The 25,513-nt window shown below is 44.0% G+C and overlaps 2 protein-coding genes and 1 non-coding gene across 3 annotated transcripts in view; all 3 read left to right on the plus strand.

Moving 5' to 3' along the window:
• The window catches only part of tspan13a (tetraspanin 13a), a 260,320-nt gene that overhangs the window by 96,065 nt on the left and 138,742 nt on the right, over positions 1-25,513 (plus strand). The gene's annotated exons all lie outside the window — the stretch shown is intronic.
• Positions 2,795-2,866, plus strand: trnap-agg (transfer RNA proline (anticodon AGG)). The gene has a single exon. It is a non-coding gene; the product is annotated as a tRNA-Pro (tRNA).
• tnfb (tumor necrosis factor b (TNF superfamily, member 2)) lies at positions 15,631-23,645 on the plus strand. Its single transcript, XM_033980685.2, has 4 exons — positions 15,631-15,889; positions 19,843-19,894; positions 19,987-20,046; positions 21,720-23,645. Exons 1-4 carry the CDS (start codon positions 15,698-15,700, stop codon positions 22,208-22,210), a joined length of 795 nt encoding a protein of 264 aa, XP_033836576.1. The 5' UTR covers positions 15,631-15,697; the 3' UTR covers positions 22,211-23,645.

The raw sequence follows: 25,513 nt of genomic DNA on the forward strand, positions 1-25,513 counted from the left end.
TCTGCACAGCTACACAGAGAAACAGGGATTAGGGGCGGTGATACTGACACAGATTAAAAAGTACATTTGGTTTTATTATTTCAGTTTAGTGTTGTTACGATACCAAAATTTCAAACTGGAATGGACTCGATGTCTGTGTAATCCCTCAGTTGTCCAGGTCTGATCTATAGTAAAAGCCAAAGTTAAATCTGTCAACTGGACGAAAAGTTGTCAGAGTGAAGACGTTTCGCTGCTCATCCAACTGAAGCGATTTGGATGGATAAACAGGACTAAACCACGACCAGCAGAAATGTTTTTCAGTGCCCTGTGATATTTTTGTCCTTTCTTTAGTAGCCATATTTGTTTTGATCCAGGTGGACCATGCATGTCCCTCATTGGCTAATCCACCTGTCAATCATCTGAACAAGCCACAAAACTGATTTAAGTGAAGACAGAGAAACAAACTAAACAAATTCACTGTTTTGTAGAATATAGGGCCTTTAAAGATGCACTAAGAAGTTTTTCTGCTTCAGGGTCTGCCACCTGCTTGTCTCTATGGCGATATAATTTCTTTCGCTGAAATGTCTCACAGTATGGCATTAAAGTGATCAACCTTGCGTTTATTTAAAAATCCAGGCGTTTTAATGGCTAAAACTACACTGAAAAACATGGATTCTGACTGAGCGCAGGGTCACCTCTCCATCGATCTGACCTGTAACTAGTGTCGAACTCTAACTTGGGCCTCTTTGTGTCCGGTGTTTTTCTGAAAATATCAGACAATCAGTTGAGACTTTTGGCATCAAAGTTTGTTACTAAAATTCAAAAATAATCGTACAGTAACACAAGCAGGACTAAAACAGGACTAAACCAGAACTAAACCAGGCCTAAACTAAGACTAAATCAGGACTCAACCGGGTCTAAAACAGGACTAAACCTGGTTTAAACTAGGACTAAACCAGGTCTAAAACAGGACTAAACCTGGTCTAAACTAGGACTAAACCAGGTCTAAAACAGGACTAAACCAGGACTAAGCCAGTACTAAACCAAGACTAAATCAGGACTAAACCAGTTCTAAACTAGGACTGAACCAGGGCTAAAACAGGACTAAACAAAGACTAAAACAGGACTATACAAGGACTAAATCAAGGCTGAAACAGGACTAAACCAGGATTAAACAAGGACTAAACAAGGACTAAACCAGGACTAAATCAGGACTAAACCAGGACTACACCAGGACTACACCAGGGCTAAATCAGTACTGAGGACTTACTGCTCGGTGTTGAAGACCTCGGTGATGTGACTCATGGTGACAAAAGGATGTTCTAAGACTTGGTTTGGGGGTCCATGCTGAGCAGGTTCAGAATCAGGTCTACAAAGTAGTCTCAGTTGAACTTTCGGTCTATGGACAGAGTCTCATGGAACAGTCCGTCCATCTGGAACAACAACATTTCACTTTAATATTGTTTACATCTCCAAAGTTCAAAATTCTCTGTTCCACGTTGATGTCATGAAGTGATAGTTTTCAAGTGAACAGCTCCTTTTACCTTTAGTTCAGTAGAGATTAGCATTTCCAGATCTGAAATAATCCAAATGATTCTGGTGAAGGTGTGTGGAGTTTAAAAACATAGAGGCGGATGATATCGTTGCTGATAGAGTGCAGTTACAGACTTTCCATTACCCTAACTCCAATTGTGCTTCACGTAAATTCAAACGGCGTCTCAAAGCAGAGGCGTGGGGCTATTAAAATATTTTACTGTCATTACGATAATCTGCCTCTGTTGTTTTTCCAGATTTCAGCCACAGCCTAGTTTCCATCTGTTAGTAAGCTGCTGGTAACTACTACAACTAATACTACAACCACAATTACTACTACTACTACTACTACAAACAGCTCCATGTTCCTCATTAATGTAAGACTACAGTGGTCCATAGTCAGTTTTTGCACCCCAGTCTAAAACAAACCAAGCAATAAATTGGTACATGATTTTATTTAGTTTTTTTTCACACTGAACTACTTCAGCAACTGAATACAACTACTACTATTACTACTACAGCCATCTTATATTTATGATTAACTCAGACAGTTAAAATACATGTATGTGCCCTGTATGTGAGTTAACTGTTAAGTATCTATGAGTAATAGTAACGTTGCTAAGTGTTAGTGTTAACTCCAGTGAACTAGAGCTACATGTGTTTTTAAAGTGCTGTAAAGCGGAGTGTACTTCTTCCTCTGCGATCCGCACGTTTAATGAATTTCTACATGGACAAACAAAGAATAAGATAGTTTAAGAAATAGTAAAATAAATAAAAAAAATACAAATAAATAAATAAATAAATAAAAAACAACAACAAACAATCTGTCAACTGGACTAAAAGTTGTAGGAGTGAAGACGTTTGGCTGCTCATCCAAGTCTCTTCTTCAATTCTGGACAGATTATTTCTTCAATTCTAGTCATATTATTTCTTCAATTCTGGACAGATTATTTCTTCAATTCTAGTCAGATTATTTCTTCAATTCTGGACAGATTATTTCTTCAATTCTGGTCAGATTATTTCTTCAATTCTAGTCAGATTATTTCTTCAATTCTGGACAGATTATTTCTTCAGTTCTGGTCAGATTATTTCTTCAATTCTAGTCAGATTATTTCTTCAGGTCTGGTCAGATTACTGCTGGACACTGCCTTATATGCATTAAAACAAATCTTCCTGCAGATGGCGCCATAGTTCACAGTTTATATGACTCCACATCTGCAGCAGGGTTTTGGGACGTGGCAGCAGCTCCTCTGGAATGGGACACTCACATATGGGATCGTGTGGCTCGTTGGTCTAGGGGTATGATTCTCGCTTAGGGTGCGAGAGGTCCCGGGTTCAAATCCCGGACGAGCCCATATTTTAATCTTAAATACTTCCATTACACATTATCACATTAAGAAGTAAGGAGAGTAGTAGGGAGAGAATCTTATTGCTTCTGCTACTACTACTGCTACTAGGCTGCTATGCATATTATTACTGCTACTACTGCTGCTGCTGCTACTAGGATTTTCGTCTTTCGTCTCAGTGACATAATATTTTTATTTTGTGAACTCTGCCCCAGCGCTTGTTTTGACTTTGGAGGAAGTTGCGTCTCACATTTGAGTCATATCTAAAGGAGATATTTTCAGCCACAGGATCAAACTTCAAAGAGGGAGAGAGAGAGAGGGAGGGATTACGTCACCTCTACTTCCTCCTTTCACAGTCTGTCATAGGTCAGATGCCACACAGAGCTGCCAAAAAAAAAGAATGACTCAACGTAATATTGATTTATCATAGGAAGTCGCACTAATGACTCTGATAGTGATCACAGAAAGAAAAGTATATTGGGCTTTAAAGTTGCAGTGTGTAACTTTTCTTGTGGATTTATGCCACCTGCCTTGGATGTGGAAAGTATAGCATTAGACTTGTGTCCATGTTGTCCATTACTTTAATTGCAGATGTTTTGCATTGAAAATTCTTTGAAAAACTTGCTGTGAGTGAGACAAAATATGCAGAGAAATTATTTTTTGTCACGCAGGTCTCAAAATGTTTACTCTTTGAAATACACGTGGAATGTAGTTATTACTTTATTTTAAAATCCTTATGGTGCACTCTGATTGGTTAATTCGTTAAAAAGCAGATGGCAGATTCTCCAATAGAAAAGTTACATAATGCGACTTTAAATGTCTGTTACAGTCATGTCGATCATTTTTATACCTTTGAACCCACCGCCTCTTTACTGTCTTAGATTACACTGCGGGCTCTCCCGGTTCTAAAGTTTATCAAGATTAAACTAATGCCACTAAAGGTCGTCCATTTTGCATGAGGTCTTTATGGAGCTGGAGCGTCGGGTTGGGATTTCCTGTTTCTCTGATGTCACTTCCTGTGAGTGGAGCTGGTATTTCACTGCAGATATAGCAACATTTACATAACTTTAACTTCAGATATTAAAATGTGTTTCAAATGTTAAGTCAAGTCTGCTCCCACTTCCTGAATCCTGCGGCCCATATATCAACAGACACACGGTAAAAAAGGAGCCGAAGGGAAAGCTCTGGACTTAGCGTTCGGTCTACGTTCCTACTCTCACCTGTGGTCCCTGGTCTAGATCTGTCTTTTGAGTAGCCTGGGAACGCCTTGGGGTCCCACCGGAGGAGCTGGAGGAAGCGTCTGGGGTGAGGGAGTCCCTGCTAAGGCCCCTGCCCCTGCGACCCAGCCCTGGATAAGCAGAAAAAAATGGATGAATAAAAAAGCAGGTACAAGAAAAGCTTTGTACTGTACTTTAAAATGATAAATCTGTTCGAGTCATGTTGGTAAAAACGTTAAAACCGCTCCCTCTTCACTGTTTCAGATTACACTGAGCTGCAGCATCGTGAGGTTAATATCTATAAAGACAAGAAATTGCACGTTTTTTTGAAGATGTTTTTGAGCAATAAAATCACATGTAATTTACTCATCCGAGGGGGCTTTAATGCCACACTGCGGCATATGCCCCCGCGTTACTCATCTCACCTTTAAAATAATCTGATCACCAAACGCGTGTTCTAATTTCTCTTTCTGTGCTCCATGGCGAGTTTCAGAATGACAAAGCTCTGAGCGTGTCTGAGGTGAGCTTCACTTCTGTAAAACTGAAGCTCATTCGACTAAAATCAATACATTAAAGTGTATCATCATTGAAGAAGCAGGGAAAAAACCTTCAAATCCCCAAACTTCTGCTTTGGCCGTGTTCTTCTGAGAGTCAGCTGAGCTCATGCCACAGCTGTCACATGCTCACATCACAGGAAACACACTGTAATATCAGCTGAAGGTAAACAAAAGACAAACACAAAGGACCTGCTGGACTCATTATTTAGTTTTGGTGTAACATAAAAATATAATCCAAGCTTAATGCAAAAGGACAGAATACAAATCAAAAATAAATTAATAAAAAATGAATGAAAACTGGTCAGGCACAGATTTTCCAACTGTTCCTTGCATTATGTTTTAGTTTATGTTGGGAATCTATCTCGTGCTTGTCTCCATGAAGATGCTATTGCTTTGTCTGGAATGTTCCGCAGTATGGTTTTAAACTGCTCAATTTATTCAACAATATAAAATGATTTGAACATTTGTGTTTCTTGCAGGTATGATTTAGTTTTGGTCATTTTTGTATCTTTCCTTTAAAAATACAACATTTTGACAATTATTTCATGTTTTGTTTTCAATCAACATCACTTCATTTGTCCCTGAGGGGCGGTTTAAGCTTATTGAGCACTAAAATACAATTTTTAAAAATCTCAAACAAGAGTCAATATGAATTATCAGATCCAGTGTCAGGGCAGTGCGAGGAGAGTAACAGCCCTCAGGACAAAGGTCTCTCTCCTCTGTGTTCTCTGTGTACTGAAGGACTCATTTACAATCAGATGTCTTAACAGTAGGGTAACTGGACCCTACTCTTTCCACAAATCAAAATTTGGACCACTATTTTGTACTCCTACTTGAGTAATATTATTTTGAAGTAACAGGACTATTATTCAAGCACAATTTTTAGCTGTACTCTAGGCAAGGCAAGTTTATTTGTACAGCACAATTCGTACACAAAGTAATTCAAAGTGCTTTACACAATAAAAGAGACATTAAAATCACACAAATCAAAACATAAATAATCACAAATAATCATCATAAAATTAACATTAAAACAGAAGAGGCAGAATAAAAACCCTTTCAGTCACATACACAGATAAACAGAACTGTTTTGAGCCTGGATTTAAACATTGTCAAAGTAGAGGCCTGTGTCACATCTTCAGGAAAACTGTTCCAGGTTTTATCTGCAGAAAACTGAAACACTGATTCCTCATGTTTAGTCCTGACTCTGGGACCAGCAGGAGGCCGGTCCCTGAAGTCCTCCTCATGTGAAATGGTTCATGTGGCTCACGTGGGAGATGTTCTTTGGTGCTGGTCCATGGAGAGACTTGTTCACACAGAGCTGCTTTAAAGTCTATTCTCTGAGCCACAGGAGCCAGAGACCTGAGCCACAGGACACATGTGTGAAGTACTTCCTGGTTCTAGTCATAACCTGAGCAGCAGTGTTCTGGATGTACTGTTCTGTCTTAAGGCTCATTTGGAGAGGCCAGTGAGCAGGACGTTACAGTCGTCTAACCTACTGGAGACAAATGCATGGATAAGTCTCTCCAAGTCTAAGTCTGGTTTACATAGTTTACCTTTGATACTCTACCCACTTCTTGACCTATTACTACAATGAGTTTCCCAGTCCGCTTTTGTTTGACATTTTAAAAGACACCCATGTACTTTGTAGATATTTGGAACGTTGAAAGAAAGGTGTTTAGATCCTCCAAAGACAGCTATCAAGACCTCTTACTGATTATATTTTTTTAAAGGTTCCACTCTCCTCTCAACGTAACCAAACACTGAACCATGAACATCGGAAGAATCGCTGAGGAGTGCATTTCCCCCAAAATTTTACGTATGAGATTCCATTTAGGAGCCAAACAATAATGGAAAACACAGTGATGTAAACAGGAAGTGAGGTTTCGGGAGGTGGGTAGGTGTTTTTCAAATCCGCATTTGAAGCATCAGAGCAAGAGTGAATATAGGCCACAAATGTGAAGTCAACCACCTCAATACAGGAAATACATGCTTTAAGGCTGCAGTGAGGTTTGTGTATTAGCAAAACGTTCCAATCTGAAAGCGAAAAGAGGTTACGGGTTTGACTCCTGATGTCTCTGAGTTGAGCATGTGACTGTGGCAGAGTGGTTATCTCTTTCACAAGGAGATTGGGGGGCTATATTCCATTTAGACTAAAAAGGAAACTCCAGTGAAGCAAATCCACACCTGTTTTTATTTTGTCATGTTTAAATTTGTCCCTTAAAGGCTTCCTTCCTTTTCCACTTCCTGTCCCCTGATTGCAGAGCAGAACTATCGGCTTATGAAACAAAGCCTTACATTGTCCTGATGGTCTGGACCCTTTTAATGCTGCACTATGGCACACCTGCTTGTCTCCATGGAGATATTATTGCATGGACTGAAATGTTGCAAAGTATTGAAGGAGATCTATTTTGCAAAACGGACATTGTAGAGCTTTTAAACATGTTATAGTTGCGTAGACCTCATTGGGTCCAGTCGAGTCCTGGGTTAGACCTGGATTAGTTCTTGTTGTAGTCCTAGTTTAGACTTTGTTTTGGTTTGGTCTCGTTATAGTCCTGGATTAGTTCTGCTTTAGACCTGATTTAGCCTTGTTTTGGTGGTTCAGTCCTAGATAAACCCGGTATAGTCTTTGTTTAGACTTTGTTTTTAGTTCTGGTTTAGTCCTTATTTTGGTTCTGATCTAGCCTAGTTCAGTCCAGGTTTTGGTTTATCCTTGTTTTGTTCTTGGTTTAGTCCTGCTTTAGTCTTCTTGTTGTTCTGGTTTAGTCCCTGTTTAGTCTTGCTATAGTCCTAATTTAGACCTTGTTTTGGTCCTGGTTTAGTCCTGTTTTGCCCCTGGTTCAGGCCTGCTTTTGGTCCTGGTTTAGTCCTGTTTTGGCCCTGGTTCAGGCCTTCTTTTGGTCCTGGTTTGTCCAGTCTCGGGCCTGGTCTATCTTTAGTCGCTGTTTGAACTCAGAGTCTACTTTTCCATCTCTGAATGATTCTCTTTGTTCTGAATCGTAGCTGGAGACTTGAGACTTTGACCTTCAGTTTAAATCCGTTTATAATCTGATCCTAGTTCAGTCCTGGTCCAGTCCCGATCTAGTCCTGTTTTTGTCCTGGCACAGACCTGTTTTAGTCCTGGTTCAGTCCTGGTCTAGATCTGGTTCAGTCCTGGTTTAGTTCTATTTTAGTCCTGGTCCAGTCCTGATCTAGTTCTGTTTTAGTCCTGGTCCAGTCCTGGTCCAGTCCTGGTTTAATTATGTTTTATTCCTGATCCAGTCCTGGTTGAGCCCTGGTTTAGTCCTGTTTTAGTCCTGGTCCAGTTCTGATCTTGTTCTGGCTCAGTCCTGGCCCGAGTCCACGTTGTTGACAGGGGAACCACCTTTCCTGACGTCACCGCGGGATACCAGAGCCTCCTCGTGGGGTGTCCCTGTCTCGCATTACCAAAGTTTAAATTTAGCCCAGATCTCAACAAAAGGCCCAATATTTCCTGGTTCGGTGGGAGTGAGATTACATGAGTTTAGTTTTTTAATCTACTTAAGGAGGTGCATTTTGTCTCAGGTTAAATCAGTATCTACAGATTTGAAGGTTAAGCTATATTATTGTCCTCATAGGGAAAGTGACCCACTGCGTTTGACCCATATTCCAGGTCAGTGATTCAAATTTGTCAGGAGCAGTGGACCCTCTTAAACGTGCTGTGGTCTTTGGAGCTTTCTTTCAGGTTATAACGTTGTTCCTTCATCAAAAACATGTTTGAAGAGGTTGTAGATATCATCCATGCATGTTTGAGTAATCTAGCGATCTCTCCTGCGCCCTATTCAAACCCTCCTTACTGTTAGCTGTAAGATTCTGTCCAAAGCTCCGCCCACAAGCCTATGCCACCCATCCTCAGACCTGGTAATTTGTCATAAATGTACAAAAGCATGAAAATAAACAATACACTGCAACTTCACAAACCTGATGCAATGTGTAGTAGTTATTTTTTAATCTTTATCGACTGAAAAACCCAGATCGGACCATTCAAACTGTAAGCATATAGATCTGATATCATTATTTTGGTCAATATGTGGGGCAGATGAAATAAAACTACATTTTTATATATGGTCAGGGACTTTTCTGTTACTTCAAGATTGAAAAACATACTTGGAAAGGCAGGTGGAGTGTGTGTTGCTCATTGACACAAAAACTGTATGCACCCCATGGAATTGTTATCCAACCCCTGTGGATGTGTGGAGTCCAGGGCTGAACCGGTTTAATGTTTTTCTTATTGCGTCAGGAGTCATTCACATGCCTAACACTAGGGGGAGGCGCCCGCTCTGACCTAATAATGTTATACGTGTTGAGCTTTGGTATTTCTGTATCCAATTCTCAACCATAAGTGAAACATTAGTCTTATACAGCGCTTTCCCAGACGCTCGAAGTCACATTCTAGACTGACGGAAGTGAGGCTGCCACCAGATATTGTGGCTGATGTGTCTTGCCTAAGGACACAACAACAGTTTCTGCCACTGGCGCCTCACTGTGACACCTGGTATTCGCCCCGGTCTCCCATCCAAGTCTTGCCCAGGCCCAGACCCGCTTAACTTCAGAGACTTGACTAGATCAGGTTTTAAAAGGAGAGTGAAAATCATGTAAGTCGTCGTTTTGGTTTATCTTCTCGTCTTGACTCATAGCTGTGCAGTGAAACTTGTGAGATATTAGTGTGAACTTTTACGCCCCGTTGACTTTTAAAGGCGTGAAACCCTCATATCGTTGACAGCATGAATGAAACCGCAGACACCCCTAACCCTGCACCCTGCACCCTGCACACCCTGACCCCACACATCAGGGAAGGTGTCGTCGGCTCGGTTTCGCAAAGTTTAAAAAAAAAACAGCGGAAATGACTAAGGCTGAAAATGAGATATGAAAGTGGTGCAGAGGAAGAGAGGAGGAGGTGCAGAGGAGGAGGAGAACCCTGCGGTCAGGGCACAAGCTGAAACAGACGATGAAGCTGGCTGAGGAGCTGAAGAGGAGTCAGAAAGCTTGTTTAGGAGCAAACGGGCCGATATAAAGCGCGCCTCCTCTTTAAACACTTGTGCAGTGTTTGTTTAGGAGCCTACGGGCTGATATAAAACGCCACTCCTTTTTTAAACACATGTCCAATGTTTGTTTAGGAGCCTACAGGCCGATATAAAGCGCGCCTCCTCTTTAAACACATGTGCAGTGTTTGTTTAGGAGCCTACGGGCTGATATAAAGCGCGCCTCCTCTTTAAACACATGTGCAGTGTTTGTTTAGGAGCCTACGGGCTGATATAAAACGCCACTCCTTTTTCTTTAACACATGTCCAATGTTTGTTTAGGAGCCTACGGGCCGAAATCAAGCGCACCTCCTCTTTAAACACATGTGCAGTGTTGGTGAAGGCTTTTACTGTTGAAATCAGGGAAATTACAGTCAATATTTGTAGGCAAACCCAGAGCTTTCACTTTGTTCTGTGGGGGTGAGACTCTGTGCTACAGTCGCCCTGAGGCAGACTGACACAGGCGTGGCTGTCATCAGATGGAGAAAGATGGAGAAATAGACTAAACCTGGACTAAAACTGAAGCTGGACTAAACTTGCAGTGTTTGTTTAGGAGCCTATGAGCCGATATAAAGCGCACCTCATCTTTAAACACATGTGCAGTGGTTTTACTGTTGAAATCGGGGAAATTACAGTCAATATTTGCGGGCAAACCCAGAGCTTTCACTTTGTGCTGTGGAGGTGAGACTGAACCTGGACTAAACCTGCAGTGTCTGTTTAGGAGCCTATAGAACATAAAGCACGCCTCCTTTTTAAACACGTGGGATGTTTGTGAATGCATTTACAGTTGGAATCAGCAAAATTTCATTCAATATTTTTGGGCAAACCCAGAGCTTTCACTTTGTTCTGTGAAGGTGAGACTCTGTGACTAAACCGGGACTGAACTTGAACTGAACCTGGACTAAACCTGGACCAGATCCGTCATGCGTCCACTTTAAACACACTATTCCAAGGTTGAAGGTTGCCATTACAAGTGCATGACATAATCATTATTATCATCATTACAAAGTGGTTAGCGCAGAGCAGTTTTTCCAGTTTGGTCGGAGCGTTACATGTGAAGAAACAACAGGATGAGGCAGCATTTTAAAGACACACAGGCAGCGTTTTTTACTACAGAGGACTGCGGGTACAAAGGAACTACTTCTATTAGAATGAGGACTGTATAAAACAACATTAGCGTCGTCATGTTGTCCCAGTAAAACAGATTTGTCCCTAGTTGGAATCGGAAGGGCATCTGGTGTAATACTGCACGTTGCCAAATCAGTGCGAGGAAAGCCAAAACATGAACTCACAAAAATCCCCAAATGCATTCTGTGCTGGGACTCTGCCACACCCACATACTGCAAATATTTGTACTGTGTATTTCAAAGCGTGTTACTATGATGCAAATGAGGTGACATGACTTTGAAATGCTGCTGAACAAAGAGGCTTAAACTTGCAGCATTTCATTAAAACAACACATGTATATGCCCTTCTCATGTCCTCCACTAGAAATGTTCCGTAGTGCGTCTTTAAGCAGGGATTGAAAACATATTGAAATTATGATTTTTCTGACAACATTTTCTGACTGTGATTAGACTTGATTGAAATCTGAAGTGACAAACTAACACAAGAATCACATTTCAGAATTATTTATATGCAGAATAAGACCCCACGGAGACACAGGGAGGGCATCTGACACACAGGGAGGGCATCCGACACACAGGGAGGGCATCTGACACACAAAGACACTTTAGAATAACACAGGAGATTTTGTTGCTTGTGGAGGAAATGATGGTTCTTTAAAAACGTCTTTAAGATTTGTTCATTGTGTCCATTCAAATTACTCTCCTCCTCCTTCTCCTCCTCTCCTCCTTGCTCTTTCTCTCCTTCTCTCCTCCTCCTTTCCTCCTCTCCTCCTCTCTCTTCCTCTCCTCCTCACCTCCCCTCTCTTCCATTCTCCTCTCCTCCTCTCCTCGTCTCCCCTTTCCAGTCCTCTCCCCTCTCCTCCCCTCTTCTCCTCCACTCCCCTCTCCTCCTCTCTCCTCATCTCCAGTTTCCTCTCCTCTCCCCTCTCCTCCCTTCCCCTCTTCTCCTCTCCCCTCTCCTCCTTTCCCCTCTTCTCCTCTCCCCTCTCCTCCTTTCCTCTCTCCTGCCATCTCCTCCCCTCTCACCTTCTCTCGCATTCTCTCTCCTTTCTCCTCCCCTCTCCTCTCCTCCTCTCTCTTCTCCTCTGGTCACTGTGGTATGAGTCTCAAACCCCTAACCTCCCCGTGTGGTGGTGCTGAGCTGACATTCTGAGGTCTGGTCTAAATGTGGGAGAGTGAGAAGATGACACAGGTCTGTACTGTCCAAACCACAACCACCAAAACTCCACCTGTCGTCTCCTCCACTCCAGGACCTGCAGGAACACACACCAGGACGCTCTGGGAGGGCATCTGACACAGGAGGACAGGAGGACGGGAGGGCATCTGACACAGGAGGACAGGAGGACGGGAGGGCATCTGACGCAGAGATACAGGAGGACGGGAGGGCATCTGACACAGGAGGACAGGAGGACGGGAGGGCATCTGACACAGGAGGACAGGAGGGCATCTGTCACAGGAGGACGGGAGGGCATCTGACACAGGAGGACGGGAGGACGGGAGGGCATCTGACACAGGAGGACGGGAGGACGGGAGGGCATCTGACACAGGAGGACGGGAGGACGGGAGGGCATCTGACGCAGGGATACAGGAGGACGGGAGGGCATCTGACGCAGGAGGACGGGAGGACGGGAGGGCATCTGACGCAGGGATACAGGAGGACGGGAGGGCATCTGACGCAGGAGGACGGGAGGACGGGAGGGCATCTGACACAGGGATACAGGAGGACGGGAGGGCATCTGACGCAGGGATACAGGAGGACGGGAGGGCATTTGACACAGGAGGACGGGAGGGCATCTGACACAGGAGGACAGGAGGACGGGAGGGCATCTGATGCAGGAGGACGGGAGGGCATCTGACACAGGAGGACAGGAGGACGGGAGGGCATCTGACACAGGAGGACAGGAGGACGGGAGGGCATCTGACGCAGGGATACAGGAGGATGGGAGGGCATCTGGCATATATCAAAGGCTGATATTTAGAATCACCTTTAGGGGAATTAGTAGATTCAAAGTTCCTCATTTGGACAGTCACATTTGTATTCAATTGTTGAAATCAGGAAGTCAAACCAGCGCAGTGTTCAGACTTTAGGTTCCTTTTGTTTAAAACGCAAGAAAACCCCCCCAAAAAAACAAAAAAAAAACAACAACAAAAAAAAGAACTGCATAACATTCAAGTTAAGAGTTTGTAAAGAGAATGTTTTCTGAGGGAAAGAGAAAAGCTAATGGAAAGTGAATTTGCCTGGAGGTAATTCCTTTAATGTTACATCAACAACATGGTTTAAAGCTACACTGTGTAACTTTTCATACCCTGTTTGTCTCTGCATATGTTTATTGTCTTGCCTGGAACTATTTAAGTAAAATGCAGACACTGGAATAAAAAAAAAACACTCAAGGAAAAGTTAAAGTATCACATGAAAAAATGGACTTAAGTAAAAGTATTAAAGTACGTGCTTAAAAATGTACTTCAAGAGTAAAAAGTAAAAGTATTTTGTGCAGATTTAGACGTCTTATAAAGCTTAAAATGTGGTGATTTTGATAAAGATCTGAGCTGTTTTTATGTGTGTGTGGTTTTTTTGTTCAAATTATGACTGTGTTAAGATCAATGTTTAACCTTTTCAGCAGGTCTCAAACTGTTATATATTACTTTTCCAACCTGTTCGAAAACGCAGTGAAGTAGAAAGTACAAATACTGCTGTTAGATGTAGTGAAGTACAAGTAAAAAGTACCCCATTTAAAATCCACTTAAGTACAGATACTTAACCTTTGTACTTAAATACAGTTGTACTTTTATTTTGTTACATTCCAGCACTGATGAAGACGAGCGGCAGGCCAAGTTACCAGTCAGATCTGTGAAAAGGCAACCCCAACATGTTTTCCACTGTGCTTTTTAACAAGAGGAACGCCTACAGTTGAATAAACATAGATGCGGAACATTCCAGATAAGAGGTGAGAGAGTTCACAACGAGGAAAGTCAAAGTGGATTAGTCTGCAGGTAATTCCTTAAATATTACAACAATATCATTTGAAGTTAAAGCTACACTGTGGAACTTTTCAGACCCATGGATATATTATGGTCTCACTTGGAATGTTCCACAGTATGGCATTAAATCTATATTTCCTGGAGAGAAGCAGATAACACCCTGAGGCCAAGTCACAGGTCAGATCTGTGGAGAGGTGACCCCGCCCACAGTAAGACGAACGTTTTTTATTTCATTCTTAACAAAACAACAGTAACTGAGATTTAAGAGTGCAGCAGGACAGAGGGAGTGAGGAGAGTGAAAGAGTGTGATGAAAGAGAACTTCACCTCCCTCGTCCTCATTCACTTTCCCTCTCTCCCTCCCTCTCTCCCTCATCTACTTTCCCTCCCTCTGTCCCTCCCCTTGCTTTTCTCTTTGCCCCCTCACTCCTCCCCCTCTCCCTCTCTCCCTCATTAACTCCCCCCCATTCACTTTCCCTCTCTCCGTCTCTCCCTCATTCACTTTCCCTCTCTCCGTCTCTCCCTCATTCACTTTCCCTCTCTCTGTCTCTCCCTCATTCACTTTCCCTCCCTCCCTCTCTCTCCTTGCTTCTCTCTTTGTCTTCCCCCTCTCCCTCTCTCCCTCATTAACTCCCCCCCCATTCACTTTCCCTCTCTCCGTCTCTCCCTCATTCACTTTCCCTCCCTCCCTCTCTCTCCTTGCTTCTCTCTTTGTCTTCCCCCTCCCTCTCTCCCTCATTAACTTCCCCTCTCTCCCTCTCTCTCCTCACTTCTGTCTTTGTCTTCCCCCTCCCTCTTGCCCTCTTTAACTTTCCCTCTCCCTCCCTCCCTCCTTCCTCCTCTCTCTCATCTTCTCCTCTTCTGTCATTCCTTCTCTCTTTTCATTTGTTCATCTGCGTGTGCAGTAAAACACTTTCAATGAGTTTGTGTAACAATAACAAATTGTGTAATAAATTGCCTCACCTCTCTCTTTCTCCCTCCTCTCCCTTTCTTTTCTCTTTCCCTCCTTCCCTCTCTTTCTCTCTACCCCCTCTCTTCATATTCTTCCTTCCTCCCTTTCCCCATTCTCTCATCTTCCCAACCCCCCCTTCTTTCTCCCCGTCCCTCCTTCTCCCTCATTCCTTCTGTCTCTCTCTCTCCCTTCCTCCTTCTCTCTCCTCCCCCTCACTCCTTCTCTCCCTCCCCCCCTCCCTCTCCACCTCTCCCTCCTTCTTTCTCCTCTCTCACTTTCCCTTCCCCCTCCCTCCCCTTCTCCTCTTCCTCCCCCCTTCTCTCTCCTGCCCCTCCCTCCATCTCTCCCCCACTCTCTACCTCCATTCCACTCTCCCTTTCTCCCCCTCTCTCCTTCTCCCCCCTATCTCTCTCCTCTCATTCCTCCTTCTTCCCCCACCCCCTCCCTCCCTCTCCCGCCCTCCCTCCTTCTCTCCTCTCTCTCTCCCTCCCCCCCTTCTCTGTCTCTACTCTCCCTCCTTCTGTCTCTCTCCTCTCCCTCCTTCTCTGTATCTCCCTCCCCTCCTCCCTCCCTCTTTCTGTCTCTCTCCTCTCCCTCTCCCTCCTACTCTGTCTCTCTCCTCTCCCTCCTTCTCTGTATCTCCCTCCCCTCCTCCCTCCCTCTTTCTGTCTCTCTCCTCTCCCTCTCCCTCCTACTCTGTCTCTCTCCTCTCCCTCCTTCTCTGTATCTCCCTCCCTCCCCTCCTCCCTCCCTCCTTCTCTCTGTCTCTCTCTGTCCTCTGCTCATGACATCAGTGGAGTTTCCCTTTGGCTAACCTCGCACATAAAACTACTCGCTCCACTTGGCAGCGCTTCATTTACAACCAGACCACAGAGAGAAGAGAGTCTCCAATCCAGAACCAAACCAGAACTAAACCAGAACTACACCAGGACTAAACTGGGACTAAACCAGGACTAAAGTGGGACTCATCATGGTTGCCTACAGCCCTACACCTGCAGATGTGGAGAGGGGAGCTCATCAGGACCACAGTCTGGTCCTGGTCCAGACCCAGTCCTGGCTGAACCGGACTCTGAAGATCTTTGGGGTTATTTTCTTCTTGGCTTTGGCTCTGGCTCTGGTCTTTGTTGTGGTTTGGACTTGGAGCACCAGAAGAGACGCAGGGGTGAGTGTTTTATGGTTTGCATCAAATGAAGACGAATGAAGAAGATCATGTGTGTCAGATGTCCTCCCTGTGTGTCAGATGCCCTTCTTGTGTGTCAGATCCCTGTGTCTCCATAGGTCTTATTCTGCATAAAATCTGCTCACTCTGCACTTTATATCTTTACAAACATGCTCTAAAACGTCCCTGTGTGTCAGATTCCCTCCCAGTTTGTCATAAATTACAATGAACTATTTTTTAAGAAAGGTTCCGGCTTAGTAACTCCTTTTGTCACTCACGGAGTTCAGCATTTTGAGGACTTTTTTCTATTCAAAACATACAACATTTGGTTTTAAATTGTTAATTGCTATGGTAACAGTGCTAATATGTGATTACTCTGAAACCATTGGACACATCAAGCCCTAACTGCTCTAACTATATAGAGTTCCTAGGCCTCAATCTGTCTTAATAAATGATTTGTTCATTGTGAATTAACCCTTTGTTCGTAAAGATAAAGCTTTTCAGATTTTATGCTGTGCTTGGTCAAAAATGGAAGCAGATATTTAAAGTTCCACTGCGAAACCTTTCTGTTGTCTCCATGGAGATACTTAAACATCTCTTTATTATTGATTATTGTCCCCCAAAAATAACTTGGGAAATCCTGCGTTCTTACTTAGAGGCGACTTGCACTTTGCCTGAGTAAAATGAGTAAGTGTAGTTTTTCTGCTCGGTCAAAGGGGAAGTAGGAGTATAAAGGTGCACTGTGTAACTTTGGTCGCCCCCTGTTGTCTCCATGGAGATAGAATTAGTATTTCATTCAAACTGAAGCAGACTTTAAACACTGTGACGTCCGCACTTCCTTCTCCAGTTTTATTGTCTTAATCGTTGATACTCGTAGAAATCGGCAGCGTCGCGTCGTCATTTTGGTACAAATGACACAAAAAAAGTGCTGTTCTCTCCCTTCCTCCTTCTGTCTCTCTCTCTCTCCCTTCTTCCTTCTCTGTCTCTCCCCTTTTCCCTCTCTCCCTCCTTCTCTCTCCTCTCCCTCCTTCTCTTTCCTCCCTCTACCTCCTTCTCTCCCTCGCTCTCTACCTCCCATCCTTCTTCTTTCCATTCTCTCTCCCTCCATCCCATTCTCCCCTTCTCTGCCTGCCTCCCCCTCCCTCCCCCTCCCTCCCCCTCCATCTCTCTCTCTCCTTCTCTATTCTTCCCCTCTCGCCTTCTTTCCCCTCTCACTCCCCTCCCCCCCTCTCCTTCTCTCCCCTCTCCCCCTCTCCTTCTCTCCCTTCCCTCCCCTCTCCTTCTCTCTCCTCTCCCTCTCCTCCCCCTCTCTCCTTCTCTCCCTCTCTCGTTCTCTCTCCTCTCCCTCTCTCCCCTCTCCCTCTCCTCCCCCTCTCTCCTTCTCTCCCCCTCTCTCCTTCTCTCCCCTCTCTCCTTCTCTGCTCTCTCCCTCTCTCCTTCTCTCCCCTCCCTCCCCTCTCCTTCTCTCCCCTCTCCCTCCCCTCCCTCCCCTCTCCTTCTCTCCCCTCTCCCTCCCCTCCCTCCCCTCTCCTTCTCTCCCCTCTCCCTCTCTCCTTCTCTCCCCTCTCTCCTTCTCTCCCCTCCCCTCCCTCCCCTCTCCTTCTCTCCCCTCTCCCTCTCTCCTTCTCTCCCCTCTCCCTCCCTCCCCTCTCCTTCTCTTTGTTGTCATGACGTACAGAGGTGCAGGTTTGATTCCATGTCTGATCGGTGCATAGTGGTGGTGGTGCTGTTGTTGTGTCCTTGGGCAAAACATCTTGAATGATTTTTGCTTAAACTAGTGATTGAACTTTGAGCGTCATACCGCACTCTATTTGACTGCTGCATTTGTCTAGTTTGAACTACATCAGGATTTGAGACTTTCTATATCTGAATAACAGTGTCTGCGACCTGGAGAAGTTGTTGCGTTGTTGGAGTGTTCCTCAGTGTGGCATTAAACATGTTGCATTATTGAATCACAGAGAAAGTTTAATGCCATACTGAGGAACATTTGAAATAAAACATACAGATGCAAGCAAACAGGCGACTCTCCATTACAAAAGTGCGATACTGTAGTGAAAGTTCCTATACACAAAGTTTAAAAAAAAGCCAGAGTGGAGCAGCAGGGGGCGCTGGCGAGTCCTTGCTTGTTTCCCAGTTTAAACCTGAGTCAGCAGAGGTCAGGGGTCAGAGGTCAGAGATGAGGGAGTGTCCAGGAAACAGCTGTATCTTTGCTGCCATCAAACAAAAGCCTCGTGCTGTGCGTTCAGTCCCACGCGGCGCCGGTTTAGTCCTGTTTATGTCAGCGCTCTTTTCCTGTTCAGATTCTATATATAAAGTATTGAGCCAGATCCTCAGAGGTGACTCAGTCTGACTGAACATCACACTCCGGCTCTTCAAGACTTATTCATACAATACGTGAAATAAACCTGCTGACTGCAACAGGTGAAAGACAAAGACAAAATGGACGTTTTAAATCTCGATATTCATGTTTTGTGTCGTGTGATGTGCAGTGATCAGAGGTATCTACTACTCACATTTACACGAGTACTTGAGTAATGTTTTTTTTTTTCTTGTGGTAACAGTACTCTTACTTGAGTAAAAGTTGTGTTCCTCTTCCCTGTGAGTGAGTCTAAAGTGACTTGATCTTTATGAAACAACATGAAATGATCTGAACATTTGTTTCTTGCAGCTGCTTCAGATTTGATTTAGTTTGACTCATTTTTGTGTCGCTTATTTCATGTTTTGTCACAATCACTTTAAATTATAAATCAGATGTTACGTCCTGACAGTTACTCTTTAAATTACTTGAGTAGTACTTTCCCCAAATACTTTTTTACTCATCGACCACTGTTATGTACTTCTGTTTGAGTATTATTATTTTGAAGTAACTAGGTCTTATAACAACACATCCTCTTGGACATTATTTATTTTCCAGTTCATATACAGGCACGATGAGTGAAGTGTCTTGCTCAAGGACACGATTGTTCACTGGTCAGAAGTGAAATAGAACCAGCGACCAACACAACAGTATGTCCATTCATTCTGACTTAGACACAGTGTTGGGGTTGCCATAACGATTCTCATCAGATTTCAAAATGTTAAGTTGTTTTGGTGAAAATGTGCAAATCATTTTCAACTAAAAAAAAACAAAAAAAAACTTGGAGCCCTTTAAACAACGTTAGACAACTTTAAAGGCCCACGTGACTATTCTCTGATCTCTGTTCTAATGTTTCCTCATCACAAACAGACCTAGAGTTGTGTTTTTTTTGTTTAACGCACAAACCCTGAGTTCTTCTCTCAAACTGAAAACACTCTGTTCCACCTTGTGATGTCATCATGTGGTAATACAGGAAGTGCTCCACTGTGTTTTTAAACTCCACACACCTTCACTAGAATCATTTGGATCATTTCAGACTTGGAATTACTAATATCTTCTGAACTAAAAGGAGGTAAAAGGAGCTGATAACTTAAAAACTACCACTTCATGACATCACAAGTTGGAACAGAGCATTTTGAGCTTTGGAGATGTTACAGACTAATAATAAAGTGTTACTCAGACGTGTGTGAATGAAACAAAACACAACTCCAGGTCTGTTTTTGAGGAGGTAACAGTGTTAGAACATGGATTAAAGCTCACGAGAGTCACTTTTGTGTGATGCAGGACTTTTGAAGTGTTTTTGGTGAAGATAAGATCATAAATTCAGAATGATATCTTGTAAAACCAGATTTTTGTAAGTTAATTCTAATACAATGAAGTAAATAGCTGCTTGGTGGCATTTTCAGTCTGGATATTACTCGTTTTGACTCCAGTTCAGATGATCACTTTATATGCGGATATAGATTTTTGGCAAATGATTTTCATGTTTTGCTTCAGTTTCAATTTCATTTTCTGAACCACAATTTTCAACTTCATTTGAATGTGTTAATCACTTTGACATGAGTTCAGATTACATTTTGTTCTCTCTGTTCTTGTGCAGGTGCAGACTGTCCAGATTGAGGCGCTGATCCAGACCACGACAGACAAACCCGGTGAGTCTTTTGAAAATATACAACTATTTAATGAAACTCAAGTGTGTTTTATTTGAATGTATTTGAGCTGAACGGACTCGTTTTTTCTCCAGAGCCTCACACGATCCTGAAGAGGATCAACAGCAAACCCAAAGCAGCCATTCATCTGGAAGGTCAGTCACTGCTGTTACTCACACCTCCTCCTCCCTTCCGCCCTCCTCCCTTCCGCCCTCCTCCCTTCCGCCCTCCTCCCTTCTCCTCTCCTCCCTCTCGCTTTCTATCAATCTGTATCAGTCTTACCTCTATCTGTTCTCTCCTCTCTCCTTTCTGTTCCGTCTCTCTCACCTCCCTTCCTCTCTTCCTCCATTAATCTGTCTCTTACCCCTATTTATTCTCTGCCCCCTTCTTTCTGTTCCTTCTCTCTCTCCTCCCACTCTTCACTAATCTGTCTCTTATCTCTATCTATTCTCTCTCACCCTTCTTTCTGTTTCTTCTCTCTCGTTCACTCTTCCCTCACTCCATTACTCTGTCTCCTATCTCTATTCTCTCTCTCCCCCTTCTTTCTGTTTCTTCTCTCTCTCTCTCTCTCTCCCCTCCCTTTCTCCATTGATCTGTCTCTTACCTCTATCCTCTCTCTCCTTCTTCTTTCTGTTTCTTCTCTCTCTTTCACTCTTCCCTCTCTCCATTACTCTGTCTCTTATCTCTATTCTCTCTTTCCCTCTTCTTTCTGTTTCTTCTCTCTCTTTCTTCTCTCAATTAATGTCTCTTACCTCTCTCTTTCTCCCCCGCTTCTTTCTGTTCCTTCTGTCTTTCTCTCCTCCCTCTCTCCATTAATCTGTCTCTTACCTCTCCCCCCTTCTTTCTGTTCCTTCTCTCTTTCTCTCCTCCCTCTCTTCATTAATCTGTCTCTTATCTCTATCTATCTTCTCTCTCTTCCCTTTCTCTCTTTCTCTTCATGAATCCATCTCTTACCTCTATCTATCCTGTCTCTTCCCCTTCTTTCGGTTCATTTTCTCTCTTTCTCTCCTCCCTCTCTCCATTGATCTGTCTCTTATCTCTCTCCTCTTTCTCCACCTTCTTTTGGTTCTTTCTCTCCTCTCTCTCCATCGATCTGTCTCTTATCTCTCTCCTCTGTCTCCTCCTTCTTCCTTGTACAAACATTAGTCACATGTTTGTGGGACAGTTTCTCCTGTTTCAGCGTTAACTTAGCACCGTCGTCATAGCAGTTAACAATTCAAAACAAAACATTAGTTCTTTTGAATGATGATGAGTCCTCAAAATGGCGGCTGTAAACAGGAAGCTGAAAAATCCATGACTTAGATCATCAAACAGAGCCAGATTTTTGACCTTTTAACCCTGTTCTACTGTTGTCCCCTTGTCAAAATCATACCTGGAGCTGTATTTTGCTTCATTCACACTTGTTTCTCTAACCACTTAAATCCAAACTCGTCTCCTCCGAGCTTCAAAAAATGCTCAGTTCAAATTTTGCCAGTTTTGTTGCGTCATAGACAGAAATCCGTACTTCTCCTGCGCCTTTTTCAAACCCATAAACCATCACGGGATTTATTCTGCAGTCAAATTGTGTTCATAACAAACACATGGCTCTGTTAGCATGATTAGCATAGCATTCACGGTAGATAAGGACTTCAGTTGTTTACTCTGCCGTTGTTCATTCCCGTTGCTGACAGCAGATGGAGCTCCAGCCCCTAAATGCAAACAAGAATGTAAATAAATCAAATTCTGCACAGCTGCCAATTCAAAGCAAAATATTCTCTTCTGAATGGAGAAAAGTGCTCAAAATGGCGCCTATAAATGTAATTAACTCTATTTCCGTGTTGGTCCACAGGCAGTTACGACGAGGGGAAGCACTCGGGTCTGCAGTGGCACAGTGGGCAGGGCCAGGGTTTCTCTCAGGGCGGCATCCAACTCCAAAACAACAGCATCATCATCCCCGAAACTGGCCTGTACTTTGTCTACAGCCAGGCCTCCTTTAGGGTCTCCTGTCACAACCCCCCCACCTCGACCCCCGGCTCCAAGGAGGTAGAGGAGGAGGAAGAGGAGGAGACCCGGCCGCAGAGCTCGCCCCTCAGTCACCGCGTTTGGAGGTTTTCTGAGTCGTTCGGTAACGATGCTTCCATAATGAGCGCCGTTCGTTCAGCCTGTTCGGGGCAGGATGCTCGGGGCCTGGAGGAGGGCCAGGGTTGGTACAATGCCATCTACCTGGGAGCCGTGTTCCAGCTTAACAAAGGAGACCGACTGTGGACCGAGAGCACACAGCTGTCCGAACTGGAGACGGAGGAGGGCAAGACGTTCTTTGGGGTGTTTGCTCTTTTCTGATGAAGATGAGACTGGACTGTTTGAGATGAGGTTTGAGGGTCATGGGGTACCACATCCTGATTTACAATGGTCCAAAGTTATCGATACTTTGCAGTCACGTTGAGGGTGTTCAGCAGTTACCATGGTGACATCATGCACACATTGCTAAAAAAGTTTTAAGATGGTCTGAAAACTCAAGAAAAAATACAAATGGACTTAAAGAGCACATTTTCAGGAGCCTGTGATCAGTCCAAGTGTTCACGGTCCTGTTTAGGAGTCAGATTTTACACAAACAGGTGAGAGCGACAAAATGAAAAACTGTTGGCTAATGCTAGCTAGCTTGTGCCTGTAATGTTATTTGAGACACATGAACTATTGTTGTAGTTCAGATAAGTCAGCTCTTTATGTTCAGATTGTATTCAAATAAAACTCAAATTAAAGTCTAACAGCTTCAGACAGAGCAGTGCCTCCAGTTAGCGTCACACCCAGATGGACTGTTGATGACATCAGCTGCAAAGTATCAATTCCTCACGTACCTTATACATTCCAAGCATCTTAATTCCACACATCTCTCAGAGACATGAGCAGAGTTTTGTCGTCTTTATAAACTTTCTGACTCTTGGATTCTTGAACTGTTCGACCTTTGGTTTTATTCATCTTGTTGGTGAAAAATGTTGGTCTCCATGGAGACAAACTAAAACTCATTTAAACTGTAGCAGTTTGATCTAAGGCACTTTTGTTGCTTACCTTATTCTCTATATCATTAGGCCTGGTTTAGCTTTGTGTCCGTTTGGTTCTATTTATTTTATCCTGATTTCATTTTTTTTTTTCTTACATTTGTAGATCTTATTTTATTTTTTATTTTTTTGTAATGTGACTTTGTTTGTTTCATTTTCATTCATCTTTTTTAAAGGTCCTATATTAAGCAGAACTGACTCTCTTTAGTCCACGTTCTAATGCTGTTACCTCGTCAGAAACAGACCTGGAGTTGTGTTTTCTTTCACTCACACATGTTTGAATAACACTTTATTATTAGTCTGTTACATCTACAAAGCTCAAAGTGCTCTGTTCCACCTTGTGATGTCATCAAGTGGTACTTTTCAAGTCTACAGTTCCTACCTTTATTTCAAACTACATAAGAACAGAGACCAGAAAACAGTGGAACCTTAAAATGGGACCTTAAAATGTTTACCTTTATTTGTTTTATACTTAATTCCTTTTTTTTTTTTTTTTGTATATTTGCAGTTTTTGTTTGAAATGATCACAGTTTTTTTTTTATTTCCGTATCGTGTGTGACCTGAGATTGTACTGTCTTCTCTCTGTGACGTGCTTGTCTCGTACGAGCGCCCCCTTCTGACACATCTGAGACACTCCTCTGATTCTTTTATTTAATATTTATTTTGTATTTATGTCGGTGCTGTGGTGTATTTATGAAATAAAAGTACACACTTAACCTGCTCTGTGGTCTTTTGTCAGTAGTAGTTGGCTTGTGCACTCGCCTCATAGCCAGAAGGTTGCAGGACCTGTTCCCGTTTCCTGTGGCGTTTGCATGTTCTCCCTGTGTCTGGGTGACTGTTTAAACAAGCCCACGTAGAAAAGAGATAGAACAAAGACACTGGAGTACCTCTCTCTCTCTCTCTCTCTCTCTCTCTCTCTCTCTCTCTCTCTCTCTCTCTCTCTCGATCCCTCTTGCTCTCTCTCCCTCTTTCTTTCTCTGCCCCCTCTCTGTCCCTCTCCCCCTTTCTCTCTGTTTCTCTCCCTTTCTCTCTTTCCCTCTCTCTATCTCCCCCCTCTCCTGCCCTCTCTCCCCCTCACTCGCTCTCCCTCCCTTTCTCTCTATCCTCCCCTGTTTCTCTCTCTCACTATCTCCTGCCCCCTCAGTCTTTCTCTCCCTCTTTCTCTCCCCCTCCCTCTCTCTTTGTCTCCCTCCCTCTTTTTCCCAGCCTTTCCTAACCTGTGCATTCCCTCCCTCTCATCTCCCTCCTTTCCCTCTCCTTTCTCCCTCCTCCTCTCCTCTCCCTCCTCCCCCTCTCTTTTCCTCACTCTTCTTCTCCCTTTCTCTTTTTCCCAGCCTTTCCTGACTTGTGTATTCTTTGGGTGTGATCTCTCTCGCCCTCTTTCTCCCCCATCCCCTCCTCTCTCTCTTCTCTGCACCCTCCTCTCATTCTACATTCTTTCTCCCTCTCTTTTCTTTATTTCTGCAGGTGCATTCTCTCTTCCTCCCCGCCCTATTCTGTATACACCCATCTGCTCTCTCCCCCTGTCTCTCTCTCTCTCTCTCTCTCTCTCTCTTTCTATGCAGGTGCATTCTCTCTCTCCTCCCTTTCTTATTTCAGTGCTGTATCTACATCTCCCCCTCTCTTCCTCCTCCTCCCTCTATGACTAACTGACTTGTCTATTCTTCTCTTTCACCCCTCCCTCTCTCCTCTCTCTCTTTTCTGGACTTCCCTGACCTGTGCATTCTTTGTGTGTGAGATCCCCCCATCTCCTCTCCTCTCCCCCCTTTCCTCTCCCTCTCCTTTTCCCCTCCTCCTCTCCCCTCTCTCCTCCTCTCTCCTCTCTTCACCTCTTTTCTTGTCTAACCTGTGCATTCTTGGTGTGTGATCCCTCCCTCGCCTCCCTCGCCTCCCTCGCCTCCCTCGCCTCCCTCGCCTCCCTCGCTTCCCTCGCCTCCCTCGCCTCCCTCGCCTCCCTCTCTCCTTCTCTCTTTCTGGCAAAACCCCACACATTCTTAGTAGGTGATCTCCCCCCCTCCTCTCCTCACTCTCTGTTCTCCCTCCTCCTCTCCCTCCTCCTCTCCTCCCTCTCTCTTTCTGGCCTAACCTGTGCATTTTTGTTGTGTGATCTCAGTCGTGGGGATTTCCTGAGCTTTAGGCAGAGTCAGGCTCCGGCCACAGCCTCCAGCGGGACTTCCCCCAACACAAACACACACATTCACACACAAACACACACATTCACACACAAACACACACAAACACAGTCAAACTTGCTCTGAAGTAGAGTAATGTTGAAGTACTCAGTAGGTTGGACTCTTCTGTGGCGTTGCCGTGGGGACAGACGGGGGCTGGTTGCTTATTGCCCCACAGCTCTGCAGCCACGTGTTGGAGTTCACCCCAGAGAACGACCTTTGAGTCGGGGCCTCTCACTGTTGTGCCAAACAGCAGTGCAGAGTAACCGGCCTCATGGGAGTCCCTGGGAGGGGTACGAGACAGTACACTGACCGAGGACCCCATTGTTCCACTGGGGGACTGCAATGTCAGAGACACCTGGAGAGAAGTGAAGGGGTGAACGGCCTCCCTGATCTGAACCTGAGTCCAATAAAAG

This window comes from Periophthalmus magnuspinnatus, chromosome 16 (assembly GCF_009829125.3).
Source record: "Periophthalmus magnuspinnatus isolate fPerMag1 chromosome 16, fPerMag1.2.pri, whole genome shotgun sequence".
In the NCBI taxonomy this organism is placed as follows: domain Eukaryota; kingdom Metazoa; phylum Chordata; class Actinopteri; order Gobiiformes; family Gobiidae; genus Periophthalmus; species Periophthalmus magnuspinnatus.

Bases quoted from the DNA above. Each gene is read 5' to 3' on its own strand.
- tnfb (XM_033980685.2), top strand. From the start codon at position 15,698: ATGGTTGCCTACAGCCCTACACCTGCAGATGTGGAGAGGGGAGCTCAT. The intron at 19,895-19,986 runs GTGAGTCTTTTG...TTTTTTCTCCAG, and splicing joins GACCACGACAGACAAACCCG to AGCCTCACACGATCCTGAAG. The intron at 20,047-21,719 runs GTCAGTCACTGC...GTTGGTCCACAG, and splicing joins AGCAGCCATTCATCTGGAAG to GCAGTTACGACGAGGGGAAG.